At 37.8% G+C, this 16,493-nt stretch overlaps 1 protein-coding gene and 1 long non-coding RNA gene across 2 annotated transcripts; both read right to left on the bottom strand.

Annotated features, from left to right (window-relative positions):
* Positions 1-8,735: 8,735 nt before the first annotated feature.
* Positions 8,736-9,910, bottom strand: LOC134669603 (uncharacterized). Its single transcript, XR_010098923.1, has 2 exons — positions 9,486-9,910; positions 8,736-8,923 (listed from the first exon to the last, which is right to left on the bottom strand). It is a non-coding gene; the product is annotated as an uncharacterized LOC134669603 (long non-coding RNA).
* Positions 9,911-10,351: 441 nt separating this feature from the next.
* Positions 10,352-15,388, bottom strand: LOC134669602 (survival motor neuron protein). The gene is made up of 6 exons (XM_063527252.1): positions 15,225-15,388; positions 14,994-15,144; positions 14,154-14,333; positions 12,014-12,253; positions 10,858-10,988; positions 10,352-10,516 (listed from the first exon to the last, which is right to left on the bottom strand). Exons 1-6 carry the CDS (start codon positions 15,267-15,269, stop codon positions 10,367-10,369), a joined length of 897 nt encoding a protein of 298 aa, XP_063383322.1. The 5' UTR covers positions 15,270-15,388; the 3' UTR covers positions 10,352-10,366.
* Positions 15,389-16,493: the final 1,105 nt, after the last annotated feature.

Below are 16,493 nucleotides of genomic sequence, written 5' to 3'. Positions count from 1 at the left end.
CGATGACCAACGTTTGTGTCTGGCCCGCGGTAAATCAATTAGACCTGGCATTAGGATAATTCGATTATAGTTGACGATACCCTCTGCACGTTTGCCATAATTATGGTTCAAGAGAATTATATATTGCTTTTAAAAAAATTATGAAGATTGACTTCCACAGCTACAAGAAATGGAACTATCCGAACTCCTTGGTAGTCGTGCCCTCACTTTAATCCTCCGTCCGACATTGGCCTTTCTCGGCCTTTTTGCGACTTTCTTCTGTATCTTCCTAGCTTTAGGACGAATATATAGTATCTTTATTACTTTCTTATCGTATATCACGTCGATTGCCTGCTTAGCGCGATTTTTAGCTTTCCTTGTAGGATTAGTACGTGGAGGTAAATCAGCGTATTTACGCGATCTAGTTTTACTGATTGTAATCTTTGGTACACTAGATCCCGCATTGATATCTCGTTCAGCCTCCTCGCACTGGACTGCGATGTCTGCTGATGCTGTAGAGATCTGGTCGAAATTGGACTGACTGTGCAACACCTTTATTTCTTGGTTCTCGAAATTTTCAGTTTCCATTGCTCGTAAAAAATGTAGTTATCGAAATTCTGTATGATTCTCAAAAACGCTAGATTGACAATGGTATTTTTGTTTCGCTGTTATTATTTCTTCTGTAGATTTCGGCCAGTACATGTGTCTGTCATAAATAATTTTTAAGAAAAAAAAACCGACTTCTTTGGGGGCCGGTGAAAGATTATAGTAGATAGTACAGTCAGCAGCAGAAGTCGCTATACACTCCAGGTGCTCAAAGAGAGGTAAACGTTTAAACTGTCAAAAAGTTGTTGACTGTCATGGTAGTATTTACTTGTGAGCGCTCAACGTGTCACAAATATGTTAACAGTCGCTATTCATTAATTTCTACACTTACAACAAGTCATTGATACCTTAGCTGTCAAAAAAGCAATGGTATCTAAGCGGTCAACGTGTCAAATATATCTGAACAATATGGAAAAATAGACTTTAAAGCATACAAGTATGGTCGAATATTGAATAAAAGATAGCCATGCTAATTTCAGGTAAAGCGTTTTGACAATCATCGAAAGCAGTACAGTCTTGTCATCACATACATCTATCTCACGTTTTGCCCTTCAACCATTTGACAGGAGCCTCTCGGTCAACTTACTGCAAACTATTTCTTTTAACAGAATCGTCAAGACGAATGACACATAGCAAAAGCTAACTGAAGCCGAATTTAGAGCCAATTGTCAAGGCACGTCGTGGTCTCAGTAACAGGCGTTTGCTTTTCAAAGCAGAGACCGCGGGTTCAAATCTCAGTCGCACGCACCTAGAGATTACAGCTTTTTGTTTTTTTTTGGATTTCATTTCTATTATTAATTTGTGTCTTCTGGTTTTATGTTAATTTCGCATTAGTTTATATAATTTTTGAAGATAATGTCACATGTAGCGTATGTACGACTTTCTATCAGGACGTTGTAGGTTTGAACCCGCAGTGGGCGTTACTTAGATTACTCCTGTGCGGAATGCCATTTGATATTTACTACTCAAAAAACCGGGCAAGTGCGAGTCGGACTCGCGCACGAAGGGTTCCGTACCATAATGAAAAAAAAACAAAAACAAAAAAAAGAAAAAAAAAACGGTCACCCATCCAAGTACTGACCCCTCCCGACGTTGCTTAACTTTGGTCAAAAATCACGTTTGTTGTATGGGAGCCCCATTTAAATCTTTATTTTATTCTGTTTTTAGTATTTGTTGTTATAGCGGCAACAGAAATACATCATCTGTGAAAATTTCAACTGTCTAGCTATCACGGTTCGTGAGATACAGCCTGGTGACAGACGGACGGACGGACGGACGGACGGACGGACGGACAGCGAAGTCTTAGTAATAGGGTCCCGTTTTACCCTTTGGGTACGGAACCCTAAAAATCACGTTTGTTGTATGGGAGCCCCACTTAAATCTTTATTTTATTCTGTTTTTAGTATTTATTGTTACTTATAATAGCGTCAACAGAAATACATCATTTGTGAAAATTTGAACTGTCTAGCTATCACGGTTCCTGAGATACAGCCTGGTGACAGACGGACGGACGGACGGATGTCGATGGACAGACGGACGAACAGCAGAGTCTTAGTAATAGGGTCCCGTTTTACCCTTTGGGTACGGAACCCTAAAAATGGCTGGTCTCTTCGAAAACTGACTAAATTAAATTAAAGGATATGAAAACAATGCATTTTATTAATTTCAGACATCATGTTTCATAGTAACTTAACATTTATTGCTTAAGACCTACACAATCGATATCTAAATAGAAATAGTCTTAGTTTTATTTTTCAAAACGTTCGGGGTTCGATTCCCGAGCTCAGTACACATTTTTTTTAATGTATGAATGCAGTTTTTCGTATTACTAAAATCGATAACACGATTCCTAAGAAGAGGTCGGTGTATATCGTATAGTATCAGATTTTCCCATACTGGCCGATCTAAATGGGCCACCCTGTATAGTATATTTTACTACAATAAGTGGGCTAAATAAATATATTAACATAGGTATATAATATGATCAACGGTTTGGAAGAACAGCTGCATATGACAGTTAAAATAAAAAAACCGATCATTCTAGTAGAACCTACTTATTTATTGTATAAGTTTGACACTTAACGATAAAATACTTCTTTAAGAAAGGAGGTGTCAATTCGTAGTGCTACAGTATTTATTTTAAAGTTAAACAGATAAAATGTTGATGCTTAGTTACCATTGAAATAACAACTGCTTAGCAACTGGTGGCACCCTGGCTGCTGACGTACGTGATTGGCAGTGCGTGTAGGTATTAATGACAGCAGCTTGAATTTGATTGCTTAGTTACCACTGACTTTTTAACCGTTATTGTCATTGTGATTAAATAAGGGTGTATGTGTTAAAGAAAAACTCAGAAGTTAAGGTATTTGTGACGAAATGGAAGCCTACGTGAAAATGACATCTTAGATGTCCTTATTTTTGTGACGATTGAAGTGTATATGTTTTCTTGGACACCTTGCCCGCTCAGGTATATCTGCTGCTGACTGTACACTATGTAGAAAAGGAGGTAAAACCACCCATTTTTCTAAAGCCTGACAACAGTTTATTTAACCCTGAGATAGTGTCGCTGCAAACAGCTTACGTATGGCAATAATGTGCGTACGTCATGTATAGTTGGGGTAGTGGGCATTGGCTTCATGTTGATACTCGTATAATGTCAGAAACATTCCTTACAGAGAATTCGGTTCTTTCAATTTACCTAATCGTCAAAATCTGATTCTAAATATTTAATATTTATATATTCTTCGTTTTCTGACTCTGACGAAGTCTGATTTTCATCAGATGTTGTGTCGCTTTCAGGACGACCAACCTCTATTATAAAACGTTCAGTCTCCAATTCAATTATAGGACCTTTATTCCTATAATCGCCTTCAATTTTTTTAACATGATCACAGCAATTGCTTCAATTTTCTTGAGTTACTTCCTATACGATACGATAACCAGTTCAATACAACCGCACTATAAAACGTCAATACCGGTCATGTCAACTTTAAAATTTACCAACAACAACAAGTCAAACAACACAATCCTTCGTCTTTTTTAAGCTGTAAGTATTTGATTGCATTCACTACAATTTTTTAGCATCTTTGGAATATTTTTAATGGCATTTTTGTAATAAAACCGTTTATATTTGAATATATTCGTAGATATTTTCTATTTGTTTACATCGGTGACATTCGATGACATCCAACGTTCGTTGTCAAAGAGTACTTGTTGCCAGTAAAAGAAATTAGTACCATTGAAAATCCGCAAAATGGCGAGGGTCAAATAAACTGTTGTCAGGCTATACTAGCATTTCGCTTCTGTAATGGCTCCTCTACAGGATGGGCCAACGCCGGCCACTCCAAGGGACGCAGCCATGCGGTAGAAAGAGATAGCAATATTACTTGCTCCCTCTAACGCATAAATGCGTCCCTTGGAGTGGCCGGCGTTGGCCCATCGTGTAGAGGAGCCATAAGGATCGTAGTTCTAGCCTAACCTAACCCACTTCTCAGATAGCAGTTCCGTTCTGTGAGGATCGCAGTTCGAACCTAATCAAACCCATTTTTCAAGTAGCATTCCGTTTCTGTAAGGCTTGCGAGTTTCAACCTAACCTAACCCTTGTTCGGTTCTGTGAGGATCGCAGTTCAAACCTAACCTAGCCCACTTAATGGCGCATGCGGTGCGGTGTACGGGGGTTTAAGCGGGAGGGGTTAGTAAGATTGGCATCATCATACTTTATACCTACATTTTATGGTAGGTAATCATAGTGGTTTATTTAGTTAAGGTATCATAGTGGTTTTCCGGGCCAAGGTCCGGGTCCGAGTCCGGGTCCGAGTCCGAGTCCGAGTCCGAGTCCGGGTCCGAGTCCGGGTCCGAGCCCGGGTCCGAGTCCAGGTCCGAGTCCGGGTCCGAGTCCGAGTCCGGGTCCGAGTCTGGGTCCGAGTCCGGGTCCGAGGCCGGGTCCGTGTCCGTGTCCGGATCCCAGACCGGATTCGAGTCCGGGTCCGAGTCAGGATCCGAGTCCGGGTCCGAGTCCGGGTGCGAATCTAATCCGAGTCCAGGTCCGGGTCCGGGTATGAGTCCGAGTCCGGGTCCCAGTCCAAGTCAAAATCGAAATTCGTAATCACCAGACGTGTACCATGCGTCGTTGAAGAGTTCTGTTCTGGTCATCATCAGCAGTTCCACTTCATCAAATGCGACGGTTTTTAATGTAAATGCTTGATTTTATGATGTAAATACAAAAATCTCTATACGCATGCCTTTAAGATTTGAGGAGTTCCCTTGATTCCTCATGGATCCCATCATCAGTACTCGAGCTTGACAAAAATGTGGCTTAAAAACTTAACTTGCTTAACAAACATAACGAAGAGGACAAATCGCCAACCGTGAACTATGCGTCGTTGAAGAGTTCCGTTCTGATCATCATCAGCAGTTCCACTTCATCAAATGTCACTTTTTTGGATGTATATGCTTGATTCGTTGATAAAAAACCAAAAATCACTAAGTGTATGCCTTTAAGATTTGAGGAGTTCCCTCGATTCCTCATGGATCCCATCATCAGAACTGGGTTTTGACAAAAACGGGACCAATCTGTATGCATATACATTCAATCAAAAAAAGAATTTTCAAAATCGGTCCAGTAATGACGGAGTTATGGAGTATAGGTCAGTAAATGAATGCTCTAAAAACGTTGTAGAGGGAAATGCTAGGAACACAATTTTTGACTCCGTAACTTTGTTTAGACTAGTTAGGAGGTGAACATATCAAAAGTCCCCGGCTGTAGCCCCGGTGCTGCGGGGCAGAGGGGGGTAAGAAGGTCGAATTTTTCGGTTTTTCATTGATATCTTGGAAACTTTGCATCTTAGCGACATGACTACTAAGACAAACCGAAAGCTCATAAAATTAGTTACAAGTTTTATCTAGTCAAGTTTTTAGATATCTTGAATAGTTTTTGAGATACCCGCTCTTGAAAGTTTATTTAGGGATTTTAATTTTATCTTGATATCTACATCAGTGATGCTGTTAGGCCATGTTTGGTATCATTTTCGTATAAATCGGGGGTGCTGAATTCATTTATGGTATCACATTGACACTATTCCGAAGTAAAACCAAAATAAAAAAAAATATATTTTTAAAAATCCCTCTTCACGCTTAAACCGCTGAACCAATTTCGTTGAAATTTTGTATAGAAATAGTTTCAGTCTCGACACAGGACATAGGATGGTTTTTATAACCAAAAGCATCTTTTGAGGATGTGAAAAGTGGGGTGGAAGTTTGTATGAGGAGTCAATAACCGCTGAACCGGTTTAGGTGAAATTTAGGATGGTATATATCTGTGATTTAGATGAAAATGATACCTAACATGACTTCAAACTTTACCTTAAGCAGTATTTACCTCAGGAATTCAGTTTCGTCGACGAAGTTGAATTCCCCCCATACTCCATTTCACAACTTTAAAGGATGATTATTGAGATAAAAAGTATCTTATGTCCTGTCTTGGGACTCGAAATATCTGTATACCAAATTACAATTAAATCGGTTGAGCGGTTTAAGCGTGAAGAGGAATTTAAAAAAAAAGGTATTTGTTTAAAGTTTATATGTTTTTTCTAAGGAATGGTGTCAATGTGATACCAAAAATGAATTCAGCACCCCCGATATATACGAAAATGATACCAAACACGGCCTAGCAGCTTCACTAATGTAGATATCAAGATAAAATTGAAAGCCCTAAATAAACTTTCAAGAGAGGATATCTCAAAAACTATTCAAGATATCGAAAAACTTGACTGAATAACACTTGTAACAAATTTTATCAGCTTTTGGTTTGTCTCAGTAGTCATGTCGCTAAGACGCAAAGTTTCCAAGATATTAGTGAAAAACCGAAAAATGAGACCTTCTTTCCTCCCTCTCCCCCCCAGCACCGGGGCTACGGCCGGGGACTTTTGATATGTTCACCTCCTAACTAGTCCAAACAAAGTTACGGAGTCAAAAATTGTGTTCCTAGCATTTCCCTCTATAACTTCTTATTTCTTGGCCTAAGTAACAAACATAAAAAAAAATAAAAAAATAAAAAAAAACATACAACCGAATTGATAACCTCCTTATTTGAGATTTGTAAGTCGGTTAAAAAGAGTTTAGATATTTACACTCTTTGGTACCTATCACGCTCCGCGATTGTTGCGCCATTTAGGGTCCAAGCTAAATTAGTTGTTCAAACATGCGCTATAGAATTTCCAATTTAACAAGAACCTTAAATGGCATAACAATCCCGTGTGGCTGCGTGTGGTGACTGTACCTAAGTATATATATAATTTTTCTCAAAAATGGACGGCAAAGTTGACTTTGCCGTCTAAAAAATAGGTTGCGAAGCGCGGAGTTTATGGTCAGTCAAAAATTAAAAAGTTAAAAACATTGCAGTCTCGATTTTAGGACTGCAATGTTGCATACAAATTCCATTATTTGTCGAGTTCCAAACTTTTTTAAAGTTGAAATGGCCATATCAAATGAAGGCACAGGCCCATTAAACAGCCAAACAGATGATTAGTACCGCGACTATTTAGTTGTCTCAAATAGGTTGGCGTATTTTCGGCAGAAAAATACACTTCTATTTTTTTATTAAAAAAAATAAAAAGGCGGCAAGGGCTTTCTTCTGTGAAAATATATACGCAAGAACATGGGTTTTGTAAAATATTTCTATGATATTTATATTTCTTGCACCATTTTTGAGAAAAGCACTATATATGACTCGGCTGGAAGGCTACTTGCTGGCTTCGGATTCAATTAAACGGACTCCCAAGGTCGTCCGTTTAAAACGAATCCTCAGCCTGCAAGTAGCTACTTCCGAACCTCGACAATAATGTACTATTATGTATTATAGTACCTATTGTATACAATCGTGATATAATGGAGAGCTTTTCAGCCGAGTACCCCGTGTGGGCCTTATCGGGTAAGAGATTGAAAAGCTTGATTTTGTATTTCGTAGTCTATGGATGTTGCTATGTTAAGGGTGTCACATACGCGTTTCTGATTCTAATTAATGAATTTGAGCTATCGTTTTGTTTCGTTCTCTTGACCGGTGATTGGTCAATTTTATTATATGTATAGTTCGTTTTTTTAGCATTAGAAATAAGGTAAACAATCTTGACGTGTATTTTAATTGAAAAACACATTTTTAAAATAAGTTACGGCAAATATGTAAAAATTATGAATCTAATACGATTATTTATATTCTTCTGCTTTCATAAGTAATAGTTACTGATTTTTAAAAAGCGTTTTTCAATTAAAAACCATATCAAGATCGCTTACCTTCTTTCAAATTCTTTCTAATGCTAAAAAACGAACTATACCTAGTTGACTAAACCGTATCTAAATGAATATTATAATTGAGTTGGGAGCTCATAGGTACATGAAAATTACCCAGTTACAGTTTGGTATACAAAATCTTAATAACCATTCTAACTAAATTTTGAAAGGCTTTATCTCGGAAACTAACTATTAGACCTACAGAGACAATTCTTGAGACGGACATCGGAATCTTAGTAATAGGGTCCCGTTTTTACCCTTTGGGAAAGGCACCCTAAAAACTAGTCCTTTAGGTTTGTAATCGCCCAAATCTAAAAACATCGGATAAGTTCACGGTTTTTTCGGTTTTTGACAAAGTTGCGTTCGGCGCTCGAGGTCTCAAACTTATTATTATTATTCATTGATTATTCATTGAGCCAACATAATAAACAAGTTTGCAAAAAATCTGAACTACCGGATGTGACGCAAACGAACCCCATTACAAAAGGCGACATAGTTACTGGATTATAGTGCGTTAGGGACCCTGCCTGTGACGCCGATGGTCCTGGGTTCGAATCCCAGCAAGGGCATTTATTTGTGTGATGAACACAAATCTTTGTTCATGAGTCATGGGTCCCTAGGAAGGAATTTCCTATGTATAAAGTATATGTATTTATCTATATAATTATGTATATCGTCGCCTAGCACCCATAGTGCAAGGTTTGCTTAGTTTGGGGCTAGGTTGATATGTGTAAGATGTTATTAATATATTTATTTATTTGTCTTTTCTATTTATGTATATTTATATTTTAAACGTTTATTATTTAACGCTTTTTTACAAATCGCATCACAAGTAAGGTAAATTTGTTACCTCTAAAATAAATAAATCAAAATATTGAAATTGTATATTTTGTACATAAAACTTCTTAAATCCACAGGCATACTTTAATGAATGAATTCCTAATATTCATTTTAATTAAACGAAAAATGCATTATTTATAAAAATTGAAAACATTCTTTCATTCGCTCTTAGTGGTTGGTTGAATATCATACCCGCTTGCGACTTTGCTTTGCTCTGAAACAAGGGAAATGTCATTATAGAACGCCACTATAATACGTTTATTTTAGCACTAGAATATAAGTTTTTTAGAAAAAAGCATTTTTGGTACACGCTGACTGTACTTTTCTTTCCACAGGCAACTAATATAACTATAGTTCGTTTTTAGTTTTTTAACTTTAGAAATAAGGTAAACAATCTTGATGTGTCTTAAATTAAAAACACATTTAAAAATAAGTTACGGCAAATATGTAACAATTATGAATCTAATACGATCATTTACATTCTTCTGCTTTCATAAGTAATAGTTACTGATTTTTAAGCCTTTATAAGGCAGAGGGAATATATATCCCACCTGATTTTGAACTTTATTTCAAAGTGATAGAGTTCAATTTTGCATAATTCCTGACACCCTTATGCCTTATAAAGAATTAAAAAGCGTTTTTCTATTAAAAGACATGCAAGATCGCTTACCTTCTTTCAAGTTCTTTCTAATGCTAAAAAAACGAACTACACTATAGTATACATAAATTTTGTTTTGGTGGCTTTATCTTCTCCCTCTCAAATGGCTCAAGCTTACCGTTTCATTCCCTGGTACAGTCCCGTGTAATACCCGCTCATGTACCAGCTCATTAGCATGGAAGATACCGCTTGCTCCTCCGGGTCTGGGCGCTCCGTTGGGATCGAGACCTACAGAACCGAGCTGTAAGAGAAGAGACTCTATTGCCTAGGTAATAAAGCTGGTAGCTAAACCTTACCGTTTCATTCCCTGGTACAGTCCCGTGTAATACCCGCTCATGTACCAGCTCATTAGCATGGAAGATTCCGCTTGCTCCTCCGGGTCTGGGCGCTCTGTTGGGCTCGAGACCTACAGAACCGAACTGCAAGAGAAGAGACTCTATTGCCTAGGTAATAAAGCTGGTAGCTAAACCTTACCGTTTCATTCCCTGGTAGAGTCCCGTGTAATACCCGCTCATGTACCAGCTCATTAGCATGGAAGATACCGCTTGCTCCTGCGGGTCTGGGCGCTTGGTTGGGCTCGAGACCTACAGAACCGAGCTGTAGGAGAAGAGACTATTGCCTAGGTAATAAAGCTGCTAGCTAAACCTTACCGTTTCATTCCCTGGTACAGGCCCTATTACACGGGCCTGTACCAGCTCATTAGCATGGAAGATACCGCTTGCTCCTCCGGGTCTGGGCGCTCTGTTGGGCTCGAGACCTACAGAACAGGGCTGTAAGAGAAGAGACTCTATTGCCTAGGTAATAAAGCTGGCAACTAAACCTTACCGTTTCATTCCCTGGTACAGTCCCGTGTAATACCCGCTCATGTACCAGCTCATTAGCATGGAAGATTCCGCTTGCTCCTCCGGGTCTGGGCGCTCTGTTGGGCTCGAGACCTACAGAACCGAGCTGTAAGAGAAGAGACTCTATTGCCTAGGTAATAAAGCTGCTAGCTAAACCTTACCGTTTCATTCCCTGGTACAGTCCCGTGTAATACCCGCTCATGTACCAGCTCATTAGCATGGAAGATACCGCTTGCTCCTCCGGGTCGGGGCGCTCCGTTGGGATCGAGATCGGCGGCGGGGGTAACGGCATCTCTATGGAACCGAGCTGCAAGGGAATACACAAATTTTATTTTGCAATAAAAGTTATAATTTGGCAAGAAGCATTGTCATAGGCAGAGATAATCATACTGTCTATTTTTTATGCTAGAATATTTCTAACCTCAAAAGTTAGTGCTAATTAAATTATGTTTTTGTTCCGAGATGCTAGGGTTCCTATGATATCTAATTTTGCGGTACAATCATAAGTACAAACGACACTATAATTAAGTGCATACTTACTCAGATTTAATTTTGTAGGAAAAATGTTACCACTACTTTTGAGGTTACAATTTGCATTACATTGTCCAAATAAATTAAAAAACATGAATAATAAAAACATTAACTCACATTTCCCATCATGTTTCGCATCTGCATACTCGGCATACTGGGCATTGGGAACGGCATATCAGGAAACTCGAAATTAGCTTTCTGATTTTTCTTCTTTTTGGGCGACTTCTGTTTTCTTCCGTATGAATAGTCTGGAATAGGATGTTTTTATGTAATAGTAAACGAGCAGACGAGCCGCCTGATGTGAAGCGGTCATCGTCACCCGTGGACATAAGCAACATGACAGGAGCCACTTAAGTGTTGAGCCCTTGACAACCCTAAATACCCGCTTCTTGAAGAATCCCATGTCGTAGCGCAAAGGAGGTAACTCATTGCACATTCTGACGTGGAACTTAAATTAGATTTAAACGTTATAATTATCCTGAGCATATAACATGGCATTTTTGCCACGGCGCGCTTAAGGAGCCTAAGGTCCACTAGGCAACATAATACAAGTCATTGGCAAAGGCACTAATTTTATTACAGCTACTGCCATCTGAGTCTATATTGTTATTATTATTATTGTTTAAGCAGGCAGGCAGTTGTGACAACTGATATTGCCTGTATCCAGTACTCATTAATAGTTATCGTTGACAAGTAGATGTATTGATGTGTTTGTTGATGTATATTCCTCACGATGTTTTCCAAGCTCATTTCTAAGTACAATTTAAGGTTCGAACCTGCGACCTATACTCATGGACAAATTTAGAGGAACGCAAAAACATGTTTAATTACTGGATTACAGCACCTAAAGTAATTTCAAAATTAGTAATTAAACTTTTTTTTGTGTTTCTCGAAATTTATCCATGAGTGTCGCACGCCTTACCGCCGAATGGAGAAGAAATAACTATATGTTTTCCTTTTTAACTAAAAGTTGCATTCCTACCGCAGTTGCAACAATATGGTAACGTTAGGCAGCTTACCTAGTCACTGTCGCACAAATCTGTGCATGCTCTTACATTAGCCCTACAAAAGTTAACTGTGGTGTTGATGCACTTTTACTTACTTGACCATATGACCATTTAGGTATTTTAGGTCTAAGTTCTTATCGCGCGCTCGCTTCCAGCTTGCACGCATATCGGCTCGAGTGTAATGACTGACGTAGCACACTTGACATAATATTCATAGTTTAATTTTATTCTATCAAAACAGTATTTAATGATGTAATGTGTGTTACCTGTACTTCCAGGGCTCATAGCTCTATCACTCTCACATTCCCTCCATTCCAAGTTTGGCTGATCATTCGCCTGTTCCTTTTGCTTCTTACCCATAGTTCTATCACTCTCGCACTCTCTCCAATCGAAATTGGGATAATCTTCCTTCTCAAGTGCAGCTTGTTCTATTTGCTTTTGACGCTCTTTCTTGCCAAGGCTGGGTGTTAGGCTCTCTATTGGCACCATTTCACAATTTTCGTAACCTGTAATAATTGATGTAACCAACTAATAAACTCTATGCAAGGTACTAGACTATATTGGGTACTTATTAGAATATCATCGTCGTCATTTGATCTTTGTATATAAATAAATAAATAAATAAATATTGGGGACATCTTACACAGATCAACCTAGCCCCAAACTAAGCAAAGCTTGTACTATGGGTGCTAGGCGACGATATATATACTTATATAGATAAATACATACTTATATACATAGAAAACACCCATGACTCAGGAACAAATATTAGTGTTTATCACACAAATAAATGCCCTTACTGGGATTCGAACCCAGGACCATCGGCTTAACAGGCAGGGTCACTACCCACTAGGCCAGACCGGTCGTCTGTATATATTTTACTTCTTATAAGTGAGAACCTATAATTGGCTCTGTAAATCTATTGTAGTTATTAGAAATGTTTATAGCTGTTGGTTTTCCATGTATGTAATAAAAATAAATACTTAAATATAAAATTTGCTAGGTTTGGGCTAGTTTTAACAACTTCCATGAGATACAGATTGGAGCATTCCATGAAATTGTCTACCGTTTGTCCCGTACAAACACGAATTTCCTGAAGAATAGCAGGTATAAGAATTTCCTTTTCTATGACAAATAGTCAAAAAAATACACAGAAAAATAATCGCCTGCTTTAAATGCCGAAAAAAAAGTCGCAACACAGGAAATAAAATGCGTTTGTACGGGACAGCCCGTGGAATGCTCCGATTACAGACTTGACTGTATCCTGTATCTGTTACCAAATCAACATGTTGGGCTAAATGAGTGAAATAAAATTTACTTGGGACTCTAAAGTACCATCATTGGACCATTTTCTTTTACTTAGGGCATACTGAAAATTCCTGGACTGGCCACTTAGAAAATAGTTATTTGTACAACAAAAGATCAAAGTTTGATATTTCTTCGAGTGCTTATTTTGAGTCCCATGCAAGCGAAAGATGTAGAATGTAGAATCTTGAGTGTAGTAAGGGATTGAAAAGCGCACAAGATGTAAATAACTTTGATCTCGTGTAGTACACAAAAATTTTCACCCTAAGCAGTGAGAACATACCTAGAGGGACAGAGATAATAGAACCCAAGTATATCGAACTTGTATTAGACCCCGCATGTTGAAATGACATTTGACTATAAAGGTCACTTGAATGACATTTTGTCTCACTCAGTGAGCAAAATCGCATTTTGCTCACTCATTTTGTCTGCGATTTTGCTCACTGTTTTTAAGAAGCAAAGTAGCCTTGTTCGAGCTGCTGAGGTGAAAAATGAGTTGTCTCATATATCAGAATCCAGAAACTTTCAGTATAGCCCACATATTCATTGCTGCTTTTAAATAGTGTTAAAACGGCCAATTATTGGATGGGGTCAAAAATTACATAATTTACCAAACAAAAGCTTTACAAAATAAAAAGAAATACCATAAAATCAGGTAACTATAGTCCTTAAGTACAATGGTACAACTATGGTCTAGTTTAAAAGTTTAGTTAAAATTATTTTAGTTTAGTTTTAAAGTTTGTAAATGTTTTATTTCATTGTTTTAGGTTGTAAGTTTTACTATTTTTTTTTACTGTATTGTATATTTACTTTTACACCTTTTATTTTATTATATTGTATTGTATTAATTTTTTTGGGTTTCTTGCCTGCCAAATAAAGAATTTATTATTATTATTAATGATAATTCTTAACGAGCCTTTATGATTTGTATTTGTTACATTTATTTTGGAGCTTAGAGACACTAATGCTCTTTCTATATAATATTTTCAAGATAATTTAAAAAATACTTGTACATATTTTACTGGAACTTGAATTTGGACCATAGTTTTAAGTTGTGGACTAAAGTTACCTGATATTATGGTACTGGTAAATATTTCTCACCTAAGAATCGAACTACGCAATGGTTATCATCAACTACTCGGAGCACAAACGCCTCATACTCAAGCCCGTCGTCGTCATAAACCGCTCTGCATGCCATGCCTGCTTTCCATTCTTTCTTTGTCTTTGATGAGCTGGCCCCTGGCTGTTGCGCTTTTGCAGCCTTTTTGGATTGTTTTGGATCTATAAAGAAGCAAAACCAGAAGGATTTATTGAAACATTTTAGAATGTAGTCAGCTGCAGAGAAAAGGTACCTGCCCTGCATAGAAGTTTGTATGCAAAGGTGATAAGCTTATAGTATTGCTACCTGTACATAGTCCATACTGTGTGAGAAAAATGAGAAGTTATTTGATTATGAATATCACTTATGCAAGGTGTAACATAAATAGCGGGGATCTCTTTAACCTATACTTTTTACTAATAACACAGAATAACTAATAGTACTACTATACAGAAAGGACACTTCCTACAAAACCAAAGTTTGACAGCAATTCAGGGTCGAATCATGGTAATTTTTAACTTACGGCACTATGCCTTTAGAGTTGACAACATTCAAGTAACTATCTTATCTGTGACTGTGCACGCAAAGTTGTGTCAACCCTGATAATTGCTTGAAGCAATGCTGAGCCGAACGGAGCCGACTTTGACCGAAGTCAGGAGTGTCTCCCCACTGCTAATAATCAGAGAACATGATACCAAATATGCACTCAAACAGATCCCTATTTTTGTTACATACAATGTGCATGTAATAAATAAATTGTTATGGGAGGTCCAATGTATGGTAACCTCAAGTTAACGAACACACCTTAACTAGTAGCGAAATTATTCCAAGTAAAAGTTTACCATCGCGGTCCTCCAGTTGTGTGTTTGTAGACATAGCCACTCGTTTCGCGACCTCAGCCTTCGCTATTTTCATCGCCGAGTCGTACGCGGAGTTGAGCGAGGTATCGTCCCAGTCGTTACCTTCCACCCCTTCATATTGTTCAGATTGAGACTGAAAAGCAAATATAATAAGTTACTAAGAAAAATGTGATTATAAATGAATATCGTAGGAGAAATGGTTTAGACACTCACAGCATTACGCACACCTCTCTCAAATAAAATTTTGTTTGCAGACATATTACTGCAATATAAAAATGATTATTTTATACGGTTTTCTTTAAATTATGTTTATTTTTTTTATATTTTCAACTTTCAACACGCTCAATAAGAAGCGGTTATATTTTTTTTCTTTGTTTTGACTGACATTGACAGCATGACAGCTGACTTAAGGCGTTTCTAGACGTTCAAGCACAGATATCGTTCAAGTCGGTTCGCCAATTTTATACTAGGCTGTACGCTACAAACCAACTACACCAGTGAACGCATATATTAGTATGGAAGTATTCTGTCCGCTCAATTATTACCCAACGTAAACTCCCTCAAGGTAGGCGGTACTAACAAACTATTCGATTGGCAACCTCAGTTCGACCGAGATGACAGTCAGTGACGGATGGCAAAATTGATTTATAAAAACAACGTTTTTTTGTAATTAAAAATGTCTTCATGTGTCGTGAAGTGGTGCAGAAGTTATTTTAGTTCATACCAAGGACAGTGGAATCACTTTTCACTTATAGTAAACAGATAACTTCCGTAAAATTTGGAATAAACATGACGGTTTGTTTTCAATACTACCGTGCTAAACTAAAACGTAACAACTGCATACGACTTTCATAACAACATACGACTTTTTAAATTGCGAGGATAATAGGGATGGTGTTATGCCAAATGAAGTAGACTATTTTATTAACTTGTGTTTGGTTTCTAGGTATTTTCTATATAATTATAAATGTAGTAATAAATTCCTTCTTACAGATTTGTATTTTCCTTTTTTTATTTCATGAGAGGTAGCTATAAAAAAAAACCGGGCAAGTGCGAGTCGGACTCGCGCACGAAGGGTTCCGTACCATAAAGCAAAAAAAACAAAAAAAAAGCAAAAAAATAACGGTCACCCATCCAAGTACTGTCCACTCCCGACGTTGCTTAACTTTGGTTAAAAATCACGTTTGTTGTATGGGAGCCCCATTTAAATCTTTATTTTATTCTGTTTTTAGTATTTGTTGTTATAGCGGCAACAGAAATACATCGCGATCTGTGAAAATTTCACCTGTCTAGCTATCACGGTTCGTGAGATACAGCCTGGTGACAGACGGACGGACGGACAGCGAAGTCTTAGTAATAGGGTCCCGTTTTACCCTTTGGGTACGGAACCCTAAAACTACCTAGTTATTTCAAATTAATAATAAAATTTGGTATTGTCATTTTACATTACTTTCCATTCATATTCCCACAAGATGCTATTCG

Source organism: Cydia fagiglandana, chromosome 12, assembly GCF_963556715.1.
Source record: "Cydia fagiglandana chromosome 12, ilCydFagi1.1, whole genome shotgun sequence".
Classification (NCBI taxonomy): domain Eukaryota; kingdom Metazoa; phylum Arthropoda; class Insecta; order Lepidoptera; family Tortricidae; genus Cydia; species Cydia fagiglandana.
Note: the sequence above shows the minus strand (reverse complement) of the source record. Positions and strands in the feature narration are given on the sequence as shown.

Bases quoted from the DNA above. Each gene is read 5' to 3' on its own strand.
- LOC134669602 (XM_063527252.1), bottom strand. From the start codon at position 15,269: ATGTCTGCAAACAAAATTTTATTTGAGAGAGGTGTGCGTAATGCT. The intron at 15,145-15,224 runs GTGAGTGTCTAA...TTTGCTTTTCAG, and splicing joins AGAGAGGTGTGCGTAATGCT to TCTCAATCTGAACAATATGA. The intron at 10,517-10,857 runs GTGAGTTAATGT...ATTCCCTTGCAG, and splicing joins TGCGAAACATGATGGGAAAT to CTCGGTTCCATAGAGATGCC.